Raw genomic sequence first — 19,028 nt, 5'->3', positions numbered from 1 at the left:
TCCTCATTGCTTACAAGGGTAGAACAGTAGGTTTTCTTCTGCTTTCAGAAGAAGTGAGGAATCAGGGGTGTTTAGGCTGGAGGTGAAAAGACCAAAAATGACATGGCAGGTAGAATCAGGACCAATGACTGAAAAATACAGAGAGCAGATGCTATTTCATGATGAAGAACTTATTAGCAGTGGGTCCTGCTGCATGGAAACGGGCCGCACTTAGAGGAGCAGAGTTCTCGGCCATTGAAAATGTTCAAACAGATAGGATAGCCTCTTGCCCAGACTCGTGGTCTCAGCAGAGACTCAGGCGTTAGAAGGAAGTTCAAGGGTCTTTGAAAGCTTTTTGTAACCCTGAAATTCTGAAATGCTTCCAGTGATTTCTGGACCCTCTGAATAGTCATGAAGAGTAGTCTGGGACTGAGGAAAGGGAGAAGTTCAAAAAACTTGAGGAGCTTCTGGATAAGCCCCACAACTGGCCCGGTTTGATATGGTGGTTGGCCACTCAGCTGCTGAATATTAAGCACATTTTGAGGGACCATCACACCTTTGAGCAAGAATGTGGGCAGCAGGTGGTGGAAAGGGCTTTGGAGAGAGACTGACCTGGATTCAAATCCACATCCTGGTACTTCCTGGCTCTTTGACCTTCAGCAGTTCCTTTAGTCAGTTTCAAAGGGTTGGTGTTAATTGTTTTAGTATTTTTTACCGCTTTGGGCTTCATGTGTGTCAGCCTTGTACATGTGCTCAGCATCGTATAAACATTCGCCTCACATCAGCCCTCAAAGACAGGAGCAGCATTAACCCCATTTTTCACAGGGGGGAACTGAGGCCAAGAGAAGCTCCATAGCAGGTTAGTGATGATACTGGGATTCCGTTCCCCATGCTCTTACAGTGTTACCTAGTCCTCTCTGGTCAGGATTCAATGAAGCTACCTGTGAAAGGCTCTTGGGGCAAACCCAGAGCAATCCAGGGGGTTTCTTGGAAGTGGTTGGGCCGTGGACCTGAGGAATATTATTAAAAGGAGAGATGCTTACTAAGGGCAAGTTTGGACACAAAAGTACTTTGAATTCTAAATGTGGACATTTTATTTTTTTATTTTATTTATTTATTTGAGACAAGAGTCTCGCTCTGTCACCCAGGCTGGAGTGCAGCAAGTGGTACAACCTCAGCTCACTGCACCCTCCACCTCCCAGTTTCAAGCGATTCTCCTGTCTCAGCCTCCCAAGTAGCTGGGACTACAGGCGCACATCACCATGCCTGGCTAATTTTTGTATTTTTAGTAGAGACGGGACTTCACTGTGTTGGCCAGGCTGATCTTGAACTCCTGACCTCAAGTGATCCACCTGCCTCATCTTCCCAAAGTGCTGGGATTACAGACGTGAGCCGCCAAACCCAGCGCTAAATGTGTACATTTTAAAATAGGAAACCCCCCATGAGATATCCCCCTGTTACAGCTGTTTGGAATTTACTAAAATGCCTTTAATGTCAACATTGTCTTGGTGTCTGGCTGCATAAGAAGGGGAGACTGTTCCTAATATTCGTGCTCTTGACTGCGTACGTGCCACCTTGCTTTGCTGACCTGACACCTTGTGTTACAGCTCTCAGCAGCTGGTGGCAAGCTCTTTGACCTCATCTTCCACCCTGACAGAGATCCTGGAAGCCATGAAGCACCCCTCGTAAGTGGCTCATCACAGTGTAGGGTTGGAAGGTTCCCAAAGGCCTGTGCCATAGCCATGCTCAGGCAGTGTGGTTTGGTGGATTCATACATCACTGTACTTCTCACCAGTTTTGAGACCTTGGGCAAGTCATTTGACCTCTCTGAGCCTCTGTTTCCTTGTTTGTAAGATGGGATTTTTTTTTTTTTTTTGAGACAGAGTCTCACTGTATCACCCAGGCTGGAGTGCAGTGGCGCCGTCTTGGCTCACCCAACCTCCACCTCAAGATGGGATTTTTTAAAAAGGGATTTTTTAAAAAAGGAGTTAAGCCACAGGGTTCATGTAAAGATTAAATGAAATAATTATGTGAGGTACCTAGTATAATGCCTGACAAGTATAGGTATTCTCTGAATGTCAGTTCCCATCTTTTCCCCTCCCCCTTCTCCTTTTCCCCCTGTAACAACTTGATTTTTTTTTTTTTTTTTTTTTTTTGAGACAGAGTCTCACTCTGTTGCCCAGGCTGGAGGACAGTGGCATTATCTTGGCTTACTGCAACCTCCACCTCCCAGGTTCAAGTGGTTCTATCACTTTAGCCTCCCGACTAGTTGGAATTACAGGCACGCAACACCACGCCCAGCTAATTTTTTTTTTTTTTTTTTTTTGCGATGGAGTCTTGCTTTGTCACCCAAACTGGAGTGCAGTGGCCGGATCTCAGCTCACTGCAAGCTCCGCCTTTCGGGTTTACGCCATTCTCCTGCCTCAGCCTCCCGAGTAGCTGGGACTACAGGCGCCCGCCACCTCGCCCGACTAGTTTTTTTGTATTTTTTAGTAGAGACGGGGTTTCACCGGGTTAGCCAGGATGGTCTCAATCTCCTGACCTTGTGATCCGCCCGTCTCGGCCTCCCAAAGTGCTGGGATTACAGGCTTGAGCCACTGCGCCCGGCCACGCCCAGCTAATTTTTGTGTTTTTAGTAGAGAAGGGGTTTCGCTATGTTGGCCAGGCTGGTCTCGAACTCCTGACCTCAGGTGATCCACCTACCTCAGCCTCCCAAAGTGCTGGGATTACAGGCGTCAGCCACTGTGCCCGGCCCCCTTGTAACAACTTATTTTGTCCCCTCATGGGTATTTCTCTGAGTCTAGGAATAGCATAGGGACACTGCTTTATTGTATTAAATGCTGTAGTGGGAGTCACTTCTTTTTCATCTTTCCTTCCACTTATTGCCACGGGGCACACACATCCCCTGCTCCCTGCTCACCACAATGGAACCCAGGACAGGAGTCCAGCTGCTCTCTGAACAGAAGGGCCTCTCACCGTACTGCTTCATCAGCGCAGAGGTGGTGCACTGGCTGGTGAACCACGTGGAGGGGATCCAGACACAGGCGATGGCCATCGACATCATGCAGGTGAGACAGCAAGAGGAGCCCACAGAGCTGTTTGCTTAGGTCCCGAAAAATCAGGGCCTGCCTTAGAAGCCATCACCCTTTCCAGTAATGAGATCTGCAGGTTGGGGTGAGGATTCATTTTTAATAAGTGGGAGGCCTTTCTGGAATTGATGAAAGAGCAAGTCTTGCTTTGAAGTACACTGTATCTTGACTTAAAAACCGTGCAGAATTTATTGTCTGAACTGAAATGTTTTGGACAGAATCTGTGCACTTATAAACCTCAGAAAAATCTCTATGATTTTTGGGGGAATGCCCTCCCTCTGACCTCAAGCCCCCAGTTTCCCCTGGTCAATGCATGCTTATTCAAGACTCAATGCTGGATTCAAGGCTCTGCCCCACGGGCCTTCTGTCACCTTGTACTTACTCTGTCAGAGCTCTTAGCACAACAGCATGAAGATCTATCTGTCTCTCATTTGTCTCCTGCCTCAGCCAGCTCCTTGAGGGCAGGATCACCTCTTACTTTCCATTTCTCTATCACCAGTGCCAGGCATGTTGTTTGGCACCTGGTAGGCACTTAACACCATGCTTGCTGGATTTAATTACACTGCTCAGAAGTGGAACTCTGGAATATGGCACAACTGGAACAACAAGGAAATAGGGAAGGGCCAGTTGACTGGGCCAATTCATGCCATCCTGTCTGTACAGGGGCCCCAACTGGAAGTCAGTAATGTTTCCTCACCAGCTGGGTTGTCGTCATGGAAATGTTAAAATCAGTAACTGATTTGAATAAGCGTGTGATTCTCAGTTCTCTCTTTGAGGGTCTTGATTTGCTGTTTCGCATAGCCTTTGCCGTATACACTCTTATCTCCCTGAGAATATGATTTCCTTATTCAAATAATGAAATGCTACTACAGAAGTTAAAATGAATGAGCTGAAGGTGCATGTGTCAACATGGATAAATGTCAGAAGCATGATGCGGACTGGAAAACCAACTTACAAAATGATATAATATTATGCCCTTTATTTAAAAATTTAAAATCCCAAAAGAATACCTTATATTCTCTATCATACATGTTTATATAATAAAATTATTTAAGAATAATATTACACTAACCATTTATTTCTGGGGAGAGGAAGATTAATGGGAGTGGGAGAGTCTATGGAGAGTTTTTTTTTTTTAATAAAAATATCTGAAATCAGTATAGAGAAATGTCAAATTTGTGAAAGCGGAATAGTGGTATATGTGGATTTCTTTCTTTTTTTTTTTTTTTTTTGAGACAGAGTCTCGCTTTGTCACCTAGGCTGGAGTGCAACAGTGCTAATCTCAGCTCATTGCAACCTCCGCCTCCTAGGTTCAAGTGATTCTCCTGCTTCAGCCTCCCGAGTAGCTGGGATTACAGGCATGCCCCACTACACCAGCTAATTTTTGTATTTTTGGTAGAGACGGGTTTTCACCATGTTGGCCAGACTGATCTCGAACTCCTGGCCTCAAGTGATCCACTCCACCTCAGCCTCCCAAGGTGCTGGGGTTACAGGTGTGAGCCACTGCTCCTGGCCATCTGAATTTCTTTATGCCCTTCTGCATGTTTGAAATATTTGTTGATGATATGAGTTTACATTTTAAAATATAATATATATCAAGTATGACATGTCTAATCTGGGGGTGGAGGGTAGGGTCTCCTCAGTGCTCCTGTCACTCCCTTGTCTCCAGAGCATGACTGAGGGCTGCCCCTTCAAGATGCCCCTCTGCAGGAATTTCAGAGTTTCAATGTCTCTCCTAGAAAATGCTGGAAGAGCAGCTCATCACACACGCATCTGGCGAAGCCTGGCGGACCTTCATCTACGGCTTCTATTTCTACAAGATAGTAACGGAGAAAGAGCCCGACCGAGGTCAGAGCCGAGGCGAATGCGGTTGCCCACAGGGGCAAGTGTTTTTCCTGGTGACTTGCTCTTTCACATGATGGTGCTTCCTGAGCTGCATGTGTGACTTTGTATTATAAGTTGACAGATCTGTCAAATTCCTTGAGCCTTTGTACTTAATATAAGCATAGCCAGAGTGACAAGCGTTTCTTAAGCTACAGTGTGTTCTTGGTGAGAACAGTGTGGGTCAAAGATAAAGCTAAAAGAGGCCAAGGGACCTGGTGTGAGAAAATTCCCACACATCAGTTTTTGGTAGCTGTTTTTAATTAGAGCACCCCACCCTCTTGCCCACCCAGCCCAGGTGGTTCTGGTTATCGTATCATGGACTCCAGTCTGTGATTCATAGCACTTTTCACTTGCTGGATCTCCAGTTCAGACTCCATTTCTACCCCCAGGAAGACTATCAAGCCCTAGCAAGTTTTCCAAGTAGTATTTTAAGTATCTGTGGGTTTTTTTTTCTTTTGTTTTTTTTTTTTTTAATAATGAGAAAAAGTAATTCCCCAGAGGGAAAACTCTTTTAGCATGGTCAGAACTGGCTCACATAACTGGAGGCACCCCGGATTCAGACCAGCATCTCGCTGGGTGTGGTGGCTCATGCCTGTAATCCCAGCACTTCGGGAGGCCAAGGCTGGCGGATCACTTGATATCAAAAGCTCAAGACCAGCCTGACCAACATTATGAAACCCTGTCTCTACTAAAAAATACAAAATTATCCGGACGTGGTAGTGCATGCATGTAATCCCAGCTACTTGGGAGGCTGAGGCAGGAGAATCGCTTGCATCCAGGAGGCAGAGGTTGTAGTGAGCCGAGATTGTGCCACTGCACTGCAGCCTGGTTGACAGAGCGAAACTCCGTCTCAAAAACAACAGCAGGCCGGGCACGGTGGCTCACGCCTATAATCCTAGCACTTTGGAAGTCCGAAGCAGGTGGATTGCCTGAGCTCAGGAGTTCAAGACTAGGCTGGGCAACACGATGAAACCCCGCCTCTACTAAAGTACAAAAAAATTAGCTGGGCATGGCAGCAGGTGCCTGTAATCCCCGCTACTTGGGAGGCTGAGACAGGAGAATCACTTGAACCCAGGAGGCAGAGGTTGCAGTGAGCGAGATCATGCCACTGCACTCTAGCCTGGGCTACAGAGTGAGACTCTATTTCAAAAAAAAAAAAACAGGCCAGGCACAGTGGCTCACACTTGTAATCCCAACACTTTGGGAGGCCAAGGCTGGCGGATCATGAGATCAGGAGTTGGAGACTAGCCTGGCCAACACAGTGAAACCCCATCTCTACTAAAAATACAAAAAATAGCTGGGTGTGGTGGTGGCCACCTGTAATCCCAGCTACTCGGGAGGCTGAGGCAGGAGAATCTCTTGAACCCAGGAGGTGGAGGTTGCAGTGAGCTGAGATTGCGCCACTGCACCCCAGTCTGGCGACAGAGCAAGACTCCGTCTCAAAAACAAACCAAAAAAACAGCAACAACAGAAAACAAGACCAGCATCTCCAGTACACCTATAGCAAAAGGGGACCTTGCCTGTTCTAGAAGTGACTCCTATCCTGCAGACAAATGGCTTCTCTGCCTCTGGGTTTAAAGACTCAAATATGGCTGGGCGCAGTGGCTCATGCCTGTCATCTCAGCACTTTGGGAGGCCAAGGCGGGTGGATCACCAGGTGAAGGGATCGAGACCATCCTGGCCAACATGGTGAAACCCCATCTCTACTAAAAAATACAAAAATTAGCTGGGCGTGGTGGTGCACCCCTGTAGTCCCAGCTACTTGGGAGGCTGAGGCAGGAGACTCGCTTGAACCCAGGAAGTGGAGGTTGCAGTGAGCCAAGATCATGCCACTGCACTCCAGCCTCGTGACAGAGTGAGACTCCATCTCAGAAAAAAAACAATCTTACATGAGATGAAGCAGCTAGTGCCACTCCCTGTGCTCTCTTGTTCAAGAATATGGCAGAAGTGGATGTGTGTGGGATTTTTTTCCTTGTAGCTACAAGTATATCCATTGACACTTTTCCCTTTAAATTATACGTTTGACCAGTAGATACCTATCTTCAAGTTGAAAACATACCAGGTTACTGTTATATATTCTGAAATTTGAGGTATGAAACTGACCATAAGGTCAAGAATGGTGGTGGCTCATGCCTATAATCCCAGCGCCTTGGAAGGCTGAGGTATGAGGATCTCTTGAGGCCAGGAGTTTAAGATCAGCCTGGGTAAGCAACATAGTGAAACCCCATCTCTACAGGAAAAAAAAAAAAGAAAATTGGCTGGGCATGGTTGTACTTGCTGGTCTTCACAGCTACTCAGGAAGCTGAAATGGGAGGATTGCTTGAGCCCAGGAGGTTGAGGCTATAGTGAGCCGGGATTGTACCACTGCACCGAAGACTTGGCAAAGCAGTGCAGACCCTATCTCTAAGAGAAAAAAAAGAAATAAACTGAGAAGAAAATATTTTTTAGGGCCGGGTACAGTGACACACACTTATAATCCCAGCACTTTGGGAGGCCAAGGCAGGTGGATCACCTGAAGTCAAGAGTTTGAGACCAGCCTGACCAACATGGTAACATCCCATCTACTAAAAATACAAAAATTAGCCAGGCGTAGTGGCGCATGTTGCTACTCAGGAGGCTGAGGTAGGAGAATCGCTTGAACCTGGGAGGCGGAGGTTGCAGTGAGCTGATATCGCACCATTGTACTCCAGCCTGGGCGTCAGAACAAGACTCAGTCTTAACAAAAAAAGAAAAAAAAATCTATATATATTTTTTACATTGAAGTTCACATGACATAAAATTAACCATTTAAAAATGAACAGGGCATTTAGTACATCCACAGTGTTGTGCAACTCTCACGTCCATCTAGTTTCTGACCATTTTCATCACCCTGAAATGAAACCCCATCCCCTTAAGCAGTGACTTTCCAACTCCTCCTCCCACCCCCGGCAACCAGTAATCTACCTTCTTTCTCAAAGATTTGCCTATTCGCTGTGTTTCATATAAATGGAACTATACAGTGTGTGGCCTTTTGTGTCTGACTTCTTTTACTTAGCGTGTTTTTAAGATTTATCAAGTTGTAGCATGCATCATTAAGAAAATAAGCAATTGTGTTGAGTACTCCTTCTCTCCCCTCCACTTTTCCCAGTGGCCATGCAGCAGCCCGCCACCACCTGGCACACAGCAGGAGTGGACGACTTCGCCAGCTTCCAGCGCAAGTGGTTTGAGGTGGCCTTTGTGGCAGAAGAGCTCGTGCACTCTGAGATTCCTGCCTTTCTCCTGCCCTGGCTACCCAGCCGGCCAGCCTCCTATGCAAGTAGGCACAGCTCCTTTAGCCGAAGTTTTGGAGGACGGAGCCAGGCAGCAGCACTTTTAGGTACATGTTCAACCCAGACGAGGTCTGGGGGTGTGCCAGTGGGTGGCTGCGGGGAAGTAGTGGCCAGCCAAGGGAACGATGCCACATGAACCAGGATTAGAGTCACTGAGGCTGTCACAACGGCCACCGTGTCTGTCCGCACTGTTGGCTCCCTTGCTGACTTCCACTTGCTGAGTGGTTTTATGATTGTCCTAACCAACAGACAGTATTTAGCACCTCTCAAATCAGAACATAGTACCAGACCTGCTCCGATAGGAGAGAAGAAATATGTGGCCAATTTTCCCGAGAGTTCTGTAGGATATAGGAGATGTGAGATAGTGCTCACTGCACCAGCTAGTTCCTGCCAGAGGCCTTCCCTACAACCATAGCATCCTACGATCTCAGAAGAGGAAGGAACCTAAAAGGTCATCCATTGCAGACACTCTTGCAGAGCAAAAATCTCTCTCTCTCTCTCCCTTTCCTCCCCAAATGTGCTTACCATATTGAAGGATGTAAACTGAAACACTTCCCTCCTTTCCACCATTCCTGCAGCTCTAAGATGGGGGTGAACACCTGCTTATTGAAAGGCAATGACCTCTGATAGGAAACGGGGAACTCTGCCCTGGGGGACCTGACTAATGGGTTGAAATGTGAACTTCTTTAGAAAATACCTGCTCTGGGCAAAGACCATGAGATTTATCTTAAGGGCAAGTTGGAGGATCCTGAAAACCCTCTGAAAGGAAGAAAGCAAATAGAACATAGACCAATCTCCAGGGAAATTCTATGTTCTGCTTTGTTTGCCTGTAAACGCTCAGTTAATTGGAATCCTTTTCTAGCTGGTAAAACAGAGATGTTAATGGGCATCAAAGTTTCTGGATCCAGGCTGGCACGGTGGCCCACTCCTGTAATCCCAGCACTTTGGGAGGCTGAGGTGGGTGGAACACTTGAGGTCAGGAGTTTGCGACCAGCCTGACCAACATAGTGAAACCCTCTCTCTATTAAAAATACAAAATTAGGTGGCTCATGCCTGTAATCCCAGCACTTTGGGAGGCTGAGGCGGGCGGATCTCGAGGTCAGGAGATCGAGACCATCCTGGCTAACACGGTGAAACCCCATCTCTACTCAAAATACAAAAAATTAGCAAGGCGTGGCATTGTGCGCCTGTAATCCCAGGTACTTGGGAGGCTGAGGCAGGAGAATGGCATGAACCTGGGAGGTGGAGCTTGCAGTGAGATGAGATCGTGCCACTACACTTCAGCCTGGGTGACAGAGTGAGACTCCGTCTCAAAAAAAAAAAAAAATTTAGGCCAAGCGCTGTGGCTCATGCCTGTAGTCTCAGCACTTTGGGAGCCTGAGGTGGGTGAACCACCTAAGGTCAAGAGTTTGATACCAGCCTGGGCAACATGATGAAATCCCATCTCTACCAAAATTAGTCAGGTATGGTGGCAGACGCCTGTAATCCCAGCTACTCTGGAGGCCGAGGCAGGACAATTGCTTGAACCTGGGAGGCGGAGGTTGCAGTGAGCTGAGATCAGGCCATTGCACTCCAGGCTGGGCAACAGAGCGGGACTCTGTCAAAAAAAAAAAAAAAAAAAAGTTGTCCGGGTGCGGTGACTCACGCCTGTAACCCCAGCACTTTGGGAGGCCAAGACGGGTGGATCACAAGGCTAGGAGATCGTGACCATCCTGGCTAACATGGTGAAACCCCGTCTCTACTAAAAATACAAAAAAAATTAGCCGGGCATAGTGGTGGGTGACTGTAGTCCCAGCTACTTGGGAGGCTGAGGCAGGAGAATGGCGTGAACCTGGGAGGCGGAGCTTACAGTGAGCAGAGATTGCACCACTGCACTCCAGCCTGGGCTACTGAGCGAGACTCCATCTCAAAAAAAAAAAAAAGTTTTCAGATCCTCAGATTCACCTGGATCTGGGTGTGGCTCACTCCAGCATTTTCTAGTGCTGTGTGTGAGAAGTGAAGGGGTGAGGAGGATAGGGCAGAACCATGGAAAGAGCAGCCTCTCCTTTCCCTCAAGCAGTCATGACTTGCTCTTATTCCTTCCTTGCATTTCGAACTCTCTACTTCTTTGATGTTTTTTGGGGATTAAAGAAGCCATATACTCCCTGTTACCCTGGGGTGTGCTCACTTCCGGCAGCCTAAACCACCTAGAGCACCACCAGGGCTTGAGACTTAAGGCCTTTGAATAGCAAGCAGCGACCTTGTGATTTTATGTCATAGGAGGACCTATTAGAAATAGCAAATAAGGCCAGGCATGTGGCTCATGCCTGTAATCCCAGCACTTTGGGAGGCTGAGGTAGGAGGATCACTTGAGGTCAGGTGTTTGAGAACAGCCTGGCCAACATGATGAAACCCCATCTCTACTAAAAATACAAAAATTACCTGGGTGTGGTGGTGGATACCTGCAATCCCAGCTACTCAGGAGGCTGAGGCAGGAGAATTGCTTGAATCTGAGAGGCAGAGGTTGTGGTAAGCCGAGATGGCGCCACTGCACTCCAGCCTGGGTGGCAGAGTGAGACTCCATCTCAAAAAAAAAAAAAAAAAGAAGAAGAAGAAATAGCAAAGAAAAGGGCAGGTAACTACCCTGATGTCAGTAGGAAGCAGAAGCCAATAGTCCAGCAACAAAGGTGGAGTGGGGAAAACCTGTTACAAATATAACAAACACAAAACTTGATAAGTACAGTGTTAATCCTTCACTTCTAGCACTAGATTGCATATGAGAAGCTTCTCCAGAAACTTTACACCATTTTTCTCACGAAATCAAGTTTATTTTTAGTAGACAAGTTTTAAAGTCTACTTTTTCCTCATAGATAAAAATTAAGAATTTTCATCTCTGCAGAACAAGGAACTAAGCCTGAAAGCTAGTTGCTTTCAGATACGTACTGAAGAGAGAGTTGAAAAGTCACCTTCCCACTTGCCTCGAGGTTACTTTCTAAGAAAAAGACACAATGCATTACATTAAGTAAATATTGGATTTTGCATGGCGACAATTTATGTGAGAGCTGAAGAAAGCAAAAAGGTTTCTTCCTTTCAAATAAATTTCAAATAAATATTCAAATAAATGCCACAAATCCAAGTGACACCTCCTTGTGGTGAGAGACCCTAGAACCAGCACATAGAGCATATTTACTCCACTGATTTCTTGCAAGTCTGTTTACAGATCTCTTGGTAACACCCCAGATTAGAGGTAGAAAACTGGGGGCAGCTAATGGCAGCAAGTGTGTAACACATTTTAGCAAAAATGTTTTACAAAATCTGTTAAATTTTGGTCTTTTAAGGTGGAAAGTAACTCATTTGCTCGTTCTTTCTCTTTTTTTTCTTTTTCCTTCTTTCTCTTATCTCCTCCCTCCCCTCCCCTCCCCTTCCCTTCCCTTCTCTTCTCTATTTTTAAAAATAGAGACAGGGTCTCCCTATGTTGCCCAGGCTGTTCTCAAGCTCCTGGGTGCAAGGAATCTTCCTGTCTCAGCCTCCCAAAGTGCTAGGATTGCAGGTGGGAGCCATTATGCCCAGCATTTTCTTCCTTTTCTTGAAAGTGTTCAACAAAAGGAATTATTCTAATGTGAATCTTCTCCAGTAGATCATACAAAACCCACGAGCAGGGTTTCTCAACTTCAGCACTACTGACATTTTGGGCCAGATCATTCTTTCTTGTAGGGAAGTGTTCTGTGCACTGGAGGATGTTGAGCAGCATCCCTGCCCTCTACCCAGTAGCACTCCCAGCCCCACCCAGTGTGATAAAATGTCTCCTGACAGTGCCAAATGTCCCCTGGGGGGTGTAAAATTACCCCCAGTTGAGAACCACTGTCCTAGGGGAAATTGAAGGATTCCAGTCAGGAGCCAAGATTAGAGCAAAGCCTGAGAGGCTTTGAAGCCCATCAGTAACTTCCCTAAGCAGGTGTCAGGTTGATGTGTGATAAGGGCATGCTTTCAGAGCTTTGAGGTAGAATGAATGGTCAGAGCTGGAGCTGAGATGTTAGAGGGAAGCACTGTCCTCCTCTGTGCTCTGGCCCCTGGGCTCCTCTTGTGCTTTCATTGGTGCCAGTGGTGGTTGCTTCAGTCTTGCCTGCTGTGGTGCGGTGGTGATAACATTAATGCCGTGATTTGTAGAAAATTTATGTGTCAGGCCCTGTACAGAGCAGAAAATCGTCTCATTAATCTTTACCTCAGTCTCCTGATGGGTACTACAATTTATGCTTTAGAGTTTAGAAACTGTGAGGCTCAGAGAGGCGAAGTAATTTGCCCAAGGCTCTGCAGCCACTAAGTGCTAGAGCTGGAGTTTATTCTCAGGACTGCCTACCCCTGAAGCCTGAGCGCCAAGCATACTGCATTTCAGCCCAAGGAGACAAGAGTCAAAGCCTGTCAGGACTTCGGATGATTTGTACAATAGCCCAGTTCCAGGAGTGGCTCCTGCCCTCAGTGATGAAGGACACTCAGGTCCCAGGCCCTTGCTACAGAACCACAGCTCTCTGAGTGTGCCCTTTCTTCCCCTCTATGCTGTCCCTGCTGGTCTTCCCAGTGCACTCTCTCCAGTCCTGGCTTCAACAGTTCTTTCACTGTTGTCCCACCAGGACCTGTAACCAATTGATCTTGCTTTCATTTTCTCCCTCTCCCATTCACATCTCGCTTTATGTAATCATAGCTTTGAGCCACCAAACCTCATTACACAGCTTTGAGTCCTGCTCCCCACCCTCATCATCAGCATCTTGTGTCACTGTAAAAACTGAAGCGGTCAAAAGAAAACTCCCACCTGCCATCTGCCCTCGCCCAGTAGCTGTGTCTGTCCCCACTTCTCTGCCTCCCTCTAACGCAGCATCTCCACCTGCACACGAGACCCCAGCCCTCGCAGTACTCAGCGTAGCACTTTGGCAGTCATCCCCTCTCTGCTAAAGCATCCCCGTCAATCTGTGACAGGCACACACTCTCTCCTGCTGGCAAAGCAAAACTCAAGTCGGGTTTCTGTCCATTCCCTCCGCTGGAACAGCCTTCCTGATGCAGGGAGCCCATGTTGTTTAGCCTGTGCCAGTCCTTAGTTCTGGTCCTCCTTGCCCTGTGACAGCATTTGTCAAATGATCTCTGACTCCTTCTTTAAACCCTTACCTTGCTTGGCTCTCGAGACACTGCTCCTTTGGCTCTCCTCGTTCGTTTTAAAATCAGTTTCCTTTGCTGGTTTCTCTTCAGCAACCTAATATTTTAATATTACAGCATGCAGGCCTCATCTCCATACCCCCAAAGTGTCACATCAATCCAGTGGCCTTTATTACCCCAAGATCTGGTCACTGCCAGATTTCTGTCTCCATCTCAGACCATGTCTCCAATTTGAGACTCATCCCTCCAGCTACCTACTTGACATGATCACTTAGAGGACTGGATGTACAGTGTTCAGAACCAGCCAACCCTGCTGTTTCCCCACAACACCTTAGTCTTGCCTTCTCATTCTAGTCACTTAGAAAAACTCAGTTGCCTTCTCATGCTCGCTCTTTCCTGCTCTACATCCAGCCCATCAGCAAATTCAGTTTTCCTTTTAGTTAACTTCAATATTGATTCAGGATTAACCATTCCTTACTGTCTCCTCTATGATCCTGGTTCAAGCCACCTTCATCTCCTGTCTGCATTGCTGCTGTCACCTCTCACTGGCCTCCTGGATTCTGCCCCTGCTCCTTATAAACTGCTTTGCACACAGGAGCCAGAGAGACCTCTTCAAATGGAAGTCAGGTGGTATTCCCCCATTGGGCAGGATCCTCTTATGGCCCCAGCTCACTCGAAACCGAAGTCAGAGTTTTCAGCAGCCCACAGGCCCCCAGGATGTGGTCCCCTCATTCTCTGTCTCGTCCCTTGTCCACCTCCTGTGCACTCTGCTGCACCACACTGGCTTCCATCTGTGTCTGGTGTCTGGGAACATGCCACACACATCTCTGTTTCCAGTGCTTTCCTTCTGCCTGGGGCACTGTTCCCCCAAGATGCCCTCAGGTCTCCCTCCCTCACTTGCTTCAAGTCTCTTGTCCAAAAATCATATGTGAGTGAGCCCTTCCCTGACCCCACACCACACACTCGGGGCCCCTTTTCCTACTTCTTCATCTCCTTTGCTCTTGCCACCACTTGACATTGTGTGTGTGTTTGTACAATTAGTGTGTTTTGAGACAGAGTCTCACTCTGTCACCGAGGCTGGAGTGCAGTGGCATGATCTTGGCTCACTGCAACCTCCATCTCCCAGGTTCACTGCAACCTCCGTCTCTGGGGTTCAAGCAATTCTCCAGCCTCAGCCTCCCAAGTAGCTGGGACTACAGGCGCCCGCCACCACACCCAGCTAGTTTTTGTATTTTTAGTAGAGATGGGATTTCACTATGTTGGCCAGGCTGGTCTCGAACTCCTAACCTCAAATGATCCACCTGTCTGGGCCTCCCAAAATTCTGGGATTACAGGCATGAGCCACCCCTCCTGGCCTGTGTTTTTCTACCTCCACAAAAACTTAAGCTGTGTGATGAATTTAGTTTCATTCACTGGCTCTCCCAGCACCTAGAATGGTACCTAATGCATAGTTACCTGCAATAAATATTTGTTGAATGTCTGAAAAAACATGAATGAATATAGTTTGGCAGAATTGGGGAAAATTGAATTTGGAACATTTGCAGTCAGCAAACCTTCTGACACTAAGCAATTAATTGTCCAGGTGTCAGAAAAACAGTAGTTCTGCCATTTATTCTATTGAAAATGCTACTCTTCTCTGGTCATCAAGCAAATAAAGAAAAACAAAGAAAATGCTACCAGCCCAGGAACAGACAAACTGCCTCTCACCTAGGCGTGTGCTTAGTCCCCACCAAGTGAGTGGACACGCCATATGTCACAGAGGCATGTGCACAGTCTCAGCCTGTTTGCTGCACTTACTTCTTGGTTAGAGTTATTGCTTGTGGAAAATGCCTCAGGTATTGTCACCTTTGCATCATTATTTTGGTTTTGGAGGCTGTCTTGACAGGTTGTTTTTTTTTAAGAGACAGGGTCAGCCAGGCGCGGTGGCTCACGCCTGTAATCCCAGCACTTTGGGAGGCCAAGGCGGGTGGATCACAAGGTCGGTGGATCACAAGATCAGGAGTTCGAGACCAGCCAGACCAACGTGGTGAAACCCCGTCTCTACTAAAAATGCAAACATTAGCTGGGCGTGGTGGCGGGCACCTGTAGTCCTAGCTACTCAGGAGGCTGAGGTAGGAGAATCGCTTGAACCCAGGAGGTGGAGGTTGCAGTGAGCCAAGATCACTCCATTGCACTTCAGCCTGGGTGACAGAACAAGACTCTCTCAAAAAAAAAAGAGAGACAGAGAGAGAGACAGGGTCTTACTCTGTTGCCCAGACTGGAGTGCAGTGGTGTGATCCTAGCTCACTACAACCTCAAACTCCTGGGCTCAAGCAAGTCTTTCCACCTGAGCTTCCCAAGTAGCTGGGACTGCAGGTGCACGCCATCATGCCCAGCTAGTTTTTTTGGTTGGTTTTGTAGAGACAAGATCTCTCTGTGTTGCCCAGGCTGGTCATGAACTCTTCGGCTCAAACAATCCTCCCACTTGGCCTCCAAAAGTGCTGGGACTAAGGCATGAGCCGATTCCCTCTCTTGACAGTTTCTGTAGTAATATCCTCATTTCCAAAGCCTTCTCCTTCTGTAGGCTGGCAAAACCCTCTTTTGACTTCTGGTCTTCAGCTCAAGATGAGATTCAGATCATCTCAGTTTAGCTTTGATAATTCTTAGTGCTTAAAGGAAAGCAGTATATAGGCCAGGCATGGTGTCTCATGGCTGTAATCCCAGCATTTTGGAAGGCCGAGGCGGGCAGATCACTTGAGGTCAGGAGTTTGAGACTAGCCTGGCCAACATGGTGAAACTCCGTCTCTACTAAAAATACAAAAATTAGTGAAGTGTGGTGGCATGAACCTGTAATCCCAGCTACTCATGAGGCTGAGGCATGAGAATTGCTTGAACCTGGGAAGCGGAGGTTGCAGTGAGCCAAGATTGCACCACTGCACTCCAGCCTGAAAAAATATGTCTGCATCTCAAAAAAAAAAAAACAAAAAACAGAGAGAGAGAGAGAGAGACCAGGTGCAGTGGCTCACACCTGTAATCCTAGCACTTTGGGAGGCCGAGGTGGGCGGATTACAAGGTTAGGAGTTCAAGACCAGCCTGGCCAACATGGTGAAACCCTATCTCTACTGAAGATCTCTACTAAAGATACAAAAAATTAGCGCAGTGTGGTGGCGTATGCCTGTAATCCCAGCTACTCGGGAGGCTGAAGCAGGAGAATTGCTTGAACCCAGAAGATGGAGGTTGCAGTGAGCCAAGACTGTGCCATTACACTCCAGCCTGGGCGACAGAGCAAGATTCCTTCTCAAAAAAAAAAGAAAGAGAGAGAGAGAGAAGCAGTATATAGAAAAATAAGTCATAGGCTGGGCGTGTTGGCTCATGCCTGTAATCCCAGCACTTTGGTAGGCCGAGGTGGGTGGATCACCTAAGGTCAGGAGTTCAAGACCAGCCTGGCCAACACGATCAATCCCCATCTCTAATAAAAATACAAATAATTAGCCGAGTGTGGTGGCGAGCACCTGTAATCCCAGCTACTCGGGAGGCTGAAGCAAGAGAATTGCTTGAACCCGGGAGGCAGAGGTTGCAGTGTGCCAAGATGGCACCATTGTACTCCAGCCTGGGCAACAAGAGCGAAACTCCATCTCAAAAAAAAAAAAAAAAAAAGGAAAAGAGAAAAACCATATGTCCAAAAAACAGGGAGAGTCGGGAAGAAGAGAGGATTTATGTCTATAGCAGGTATTAAACAGGTGTTCTTCTCCTGGGATCTGTGTATGGGCTTTAGGGGGTCAGTGAATCTGAAACTAGGCAGAGTTGTGTGTGTGCATGTTTCCATCCTTTTATTAACTTTTCAGTGGTTTCCATAGTTGTTACAAGGAATTTCATTCCATCAGTCTCTTGCCCATCACTCTTCCCAAAAGAAATGAGTTTCTTTTCCTTTTAAACCTGCAGCTAATTCTATCCAATAACAGCTCTCAGCCCTTTGTGTTAGGATATGAGAGGTTTCTTACCAGAATTTTTTCAGGTTAGAATATAGTCTTTTACTGTTTCATTTACTTAAGTGGAGAAGATCTGTTTTCTTTAAATTGAGCCGTCTTCAGTGTTTGGGTTTTTCTTCAGAAAAAAAAAAATAACATGATTTGCAGGGGGAGGAAGGCCTGTGTATCATTTGTGACCTGTCCCTTTTTTTGTTTTTTGTTTCGATATGTTCCTTTTTAAACACTTAGGATACTCAGTTGGAAGTTGGCATTGGAAGTCTGTTTTGAAATGCCTGACATTGACGCATGAACCTCTTTGGCTTGGCTCGTGGTGGCTCCCACTTTCCCATCCCGGTCACCCTGGGCCTCTCACCTGGGAAGCAGCAGGTGCATCTGAGACTCTGGAAGCAACAGCCCTGCACCCCTTAAGCCCACTCACATGCCTTTGCCTTCTCAGCTTTGTTTTGTTTGTGTGTTTTTGGTTTTTTTGTTGTTGTTGTTTTGGTTTTTTTTTTTTGAGACAGAGTCTTGCTTTGTCACCTAGGCTAGAGTGCAGTGGCGTGATCTCAGCTCACTGCAACCTCTGCCTCCCGGACTCAAGCAAGTCCCCTGCCTCAGCCTCCTGAGTAGCCGGGATTACAGGGATGCACCACCACGCCTGGCTAATTTTTTTTGTATTTTTAGTAGAGATGTGGTTTCACCATGTTGGTCAGGCTGGTCTCAAACTCATGACCTCGGGTGACCCACCCGCCTTAGCCTCCCAAAGTGCTGGGATTACAGTAGTGAGCCACCAGCCTGGCTGTTTGTTTGTGTTTTTGACACAGAGTCTTGCTCTGTTGCCCAGGCTGAAGTGTGGTGGCATGATCCTAGCTTGTTGCAGCCTCAACCTCCTGGGTTCAAGTAACCCTCCTGCCTCAGCCTCCGAAGTGGCTGGGAGCACAGGCATGTGCCAGCATGCCTGGTTAATTTTTTGATATTTTGTGGAGACAAGGTCTTTGTTGCCCAGGCTGGTCTTGAACTCCTGGACTCAAGCAATCCTCCCACCTCGGCCTCCCAAAGTGCTAATATTACAGGCATGAGCCACTGCACCCGGTCCCAGCCTTTTCTTGATGGCCCACTGGATTTTGGAGTCAGGAGGGAATTTAGAGCACCTCTGTCCAAACCCTGACACTTGAATGTTTTCTGCAGCACTCCTGATAAGTGGGGAGCAAGATTCTCTTTGAAAACCCCCCTCAACATAGCACTCACTCCCAAGACTACTTGTTCCGTACCTGGGCACCTCTGATTGTTACGTAGAGTATCACTCCCCTACCTGGGGTTGCATTTTTCTCCTCTGCTGACACTGTCCCCTTCCCCAGGTACTGATAACCCCCTGACTATGACCTGGGTGAAGGATGCTCGGCCTGTTCCTCCTCTGGGCTTGCATGTATTTATTGGTCTTGTGTGAATAAGTTGGTTTTCATGGAACTCAAGTAATGATTCAATGAACCAGAAAGCTGAACTCAGCTGGGCTCACATCTTTGTCAACATCATAATCCTGCGAGAAACATATGTACTGCCAAATCTAACTCGGAAGTACAGGGCCAGTAGTATCTTCAGCCTGTAACCACTTGGTTGAGCAGTGTACTTCCTGGCCCAGGCCAGCATGTTCTGAACTTAACATGCCAGATGGGAGAGAAGAGATGCATGAGGCCACT

The 19,028-nt window shown here is 47.2% G+C and overlaps 1 protein-coding gene across 20 annotated transcripts in view; it reads left to right on the top strand.

The window, feature by feature from the left end:
- DEPDC5 (DEP domain containing 5, GATOR1 subcomplex subunit) overlaps positions 1 to 19,028 on the top strand; it is a 165,627-nt gene that overhangs the window by 119,572 nt on the left and 27,027 nt on the right. For all 20 annotated transcript variants that reach the window (XR_004178820.1, XR_004178817.1, XR_004178818.1 and 17 more), the window contains 4 exon segments: positions 1,587 to 1,664; positions 2,915 to 3,047; positions 4,808 to 4,916; positions 8,080 to 8,307. Coding sequence is in view for 13 of the 20 variants with exons in the window: in XM_031655974.1 (XP_031511834.1) it covers positions 1,587 to 1,664; positions 2,915 to 3,047; positions 4,808 to 4,916; positions 8,080 to 8,307 (548 nt within the window). In the remaining 7 variants the exon portion in view is untranslated.

The sequence above is a fragment of the Papio anubis genome, chromosome 16, assembly GCF_008728515.1.
Source record: "Papio anubis isolate 15944 chromosome 16, Panubis1.0, whole genome shotgun sequence".
NCBI classification, from domain to species: Eukaryota; Metazoa; Chordata; class Mammalia; order Primates; family Cercopithecidae; genus Papio; species Papio anubis.
This window is presented reverse-complemented; position numbering and strand designations above follow the sequence as displayed.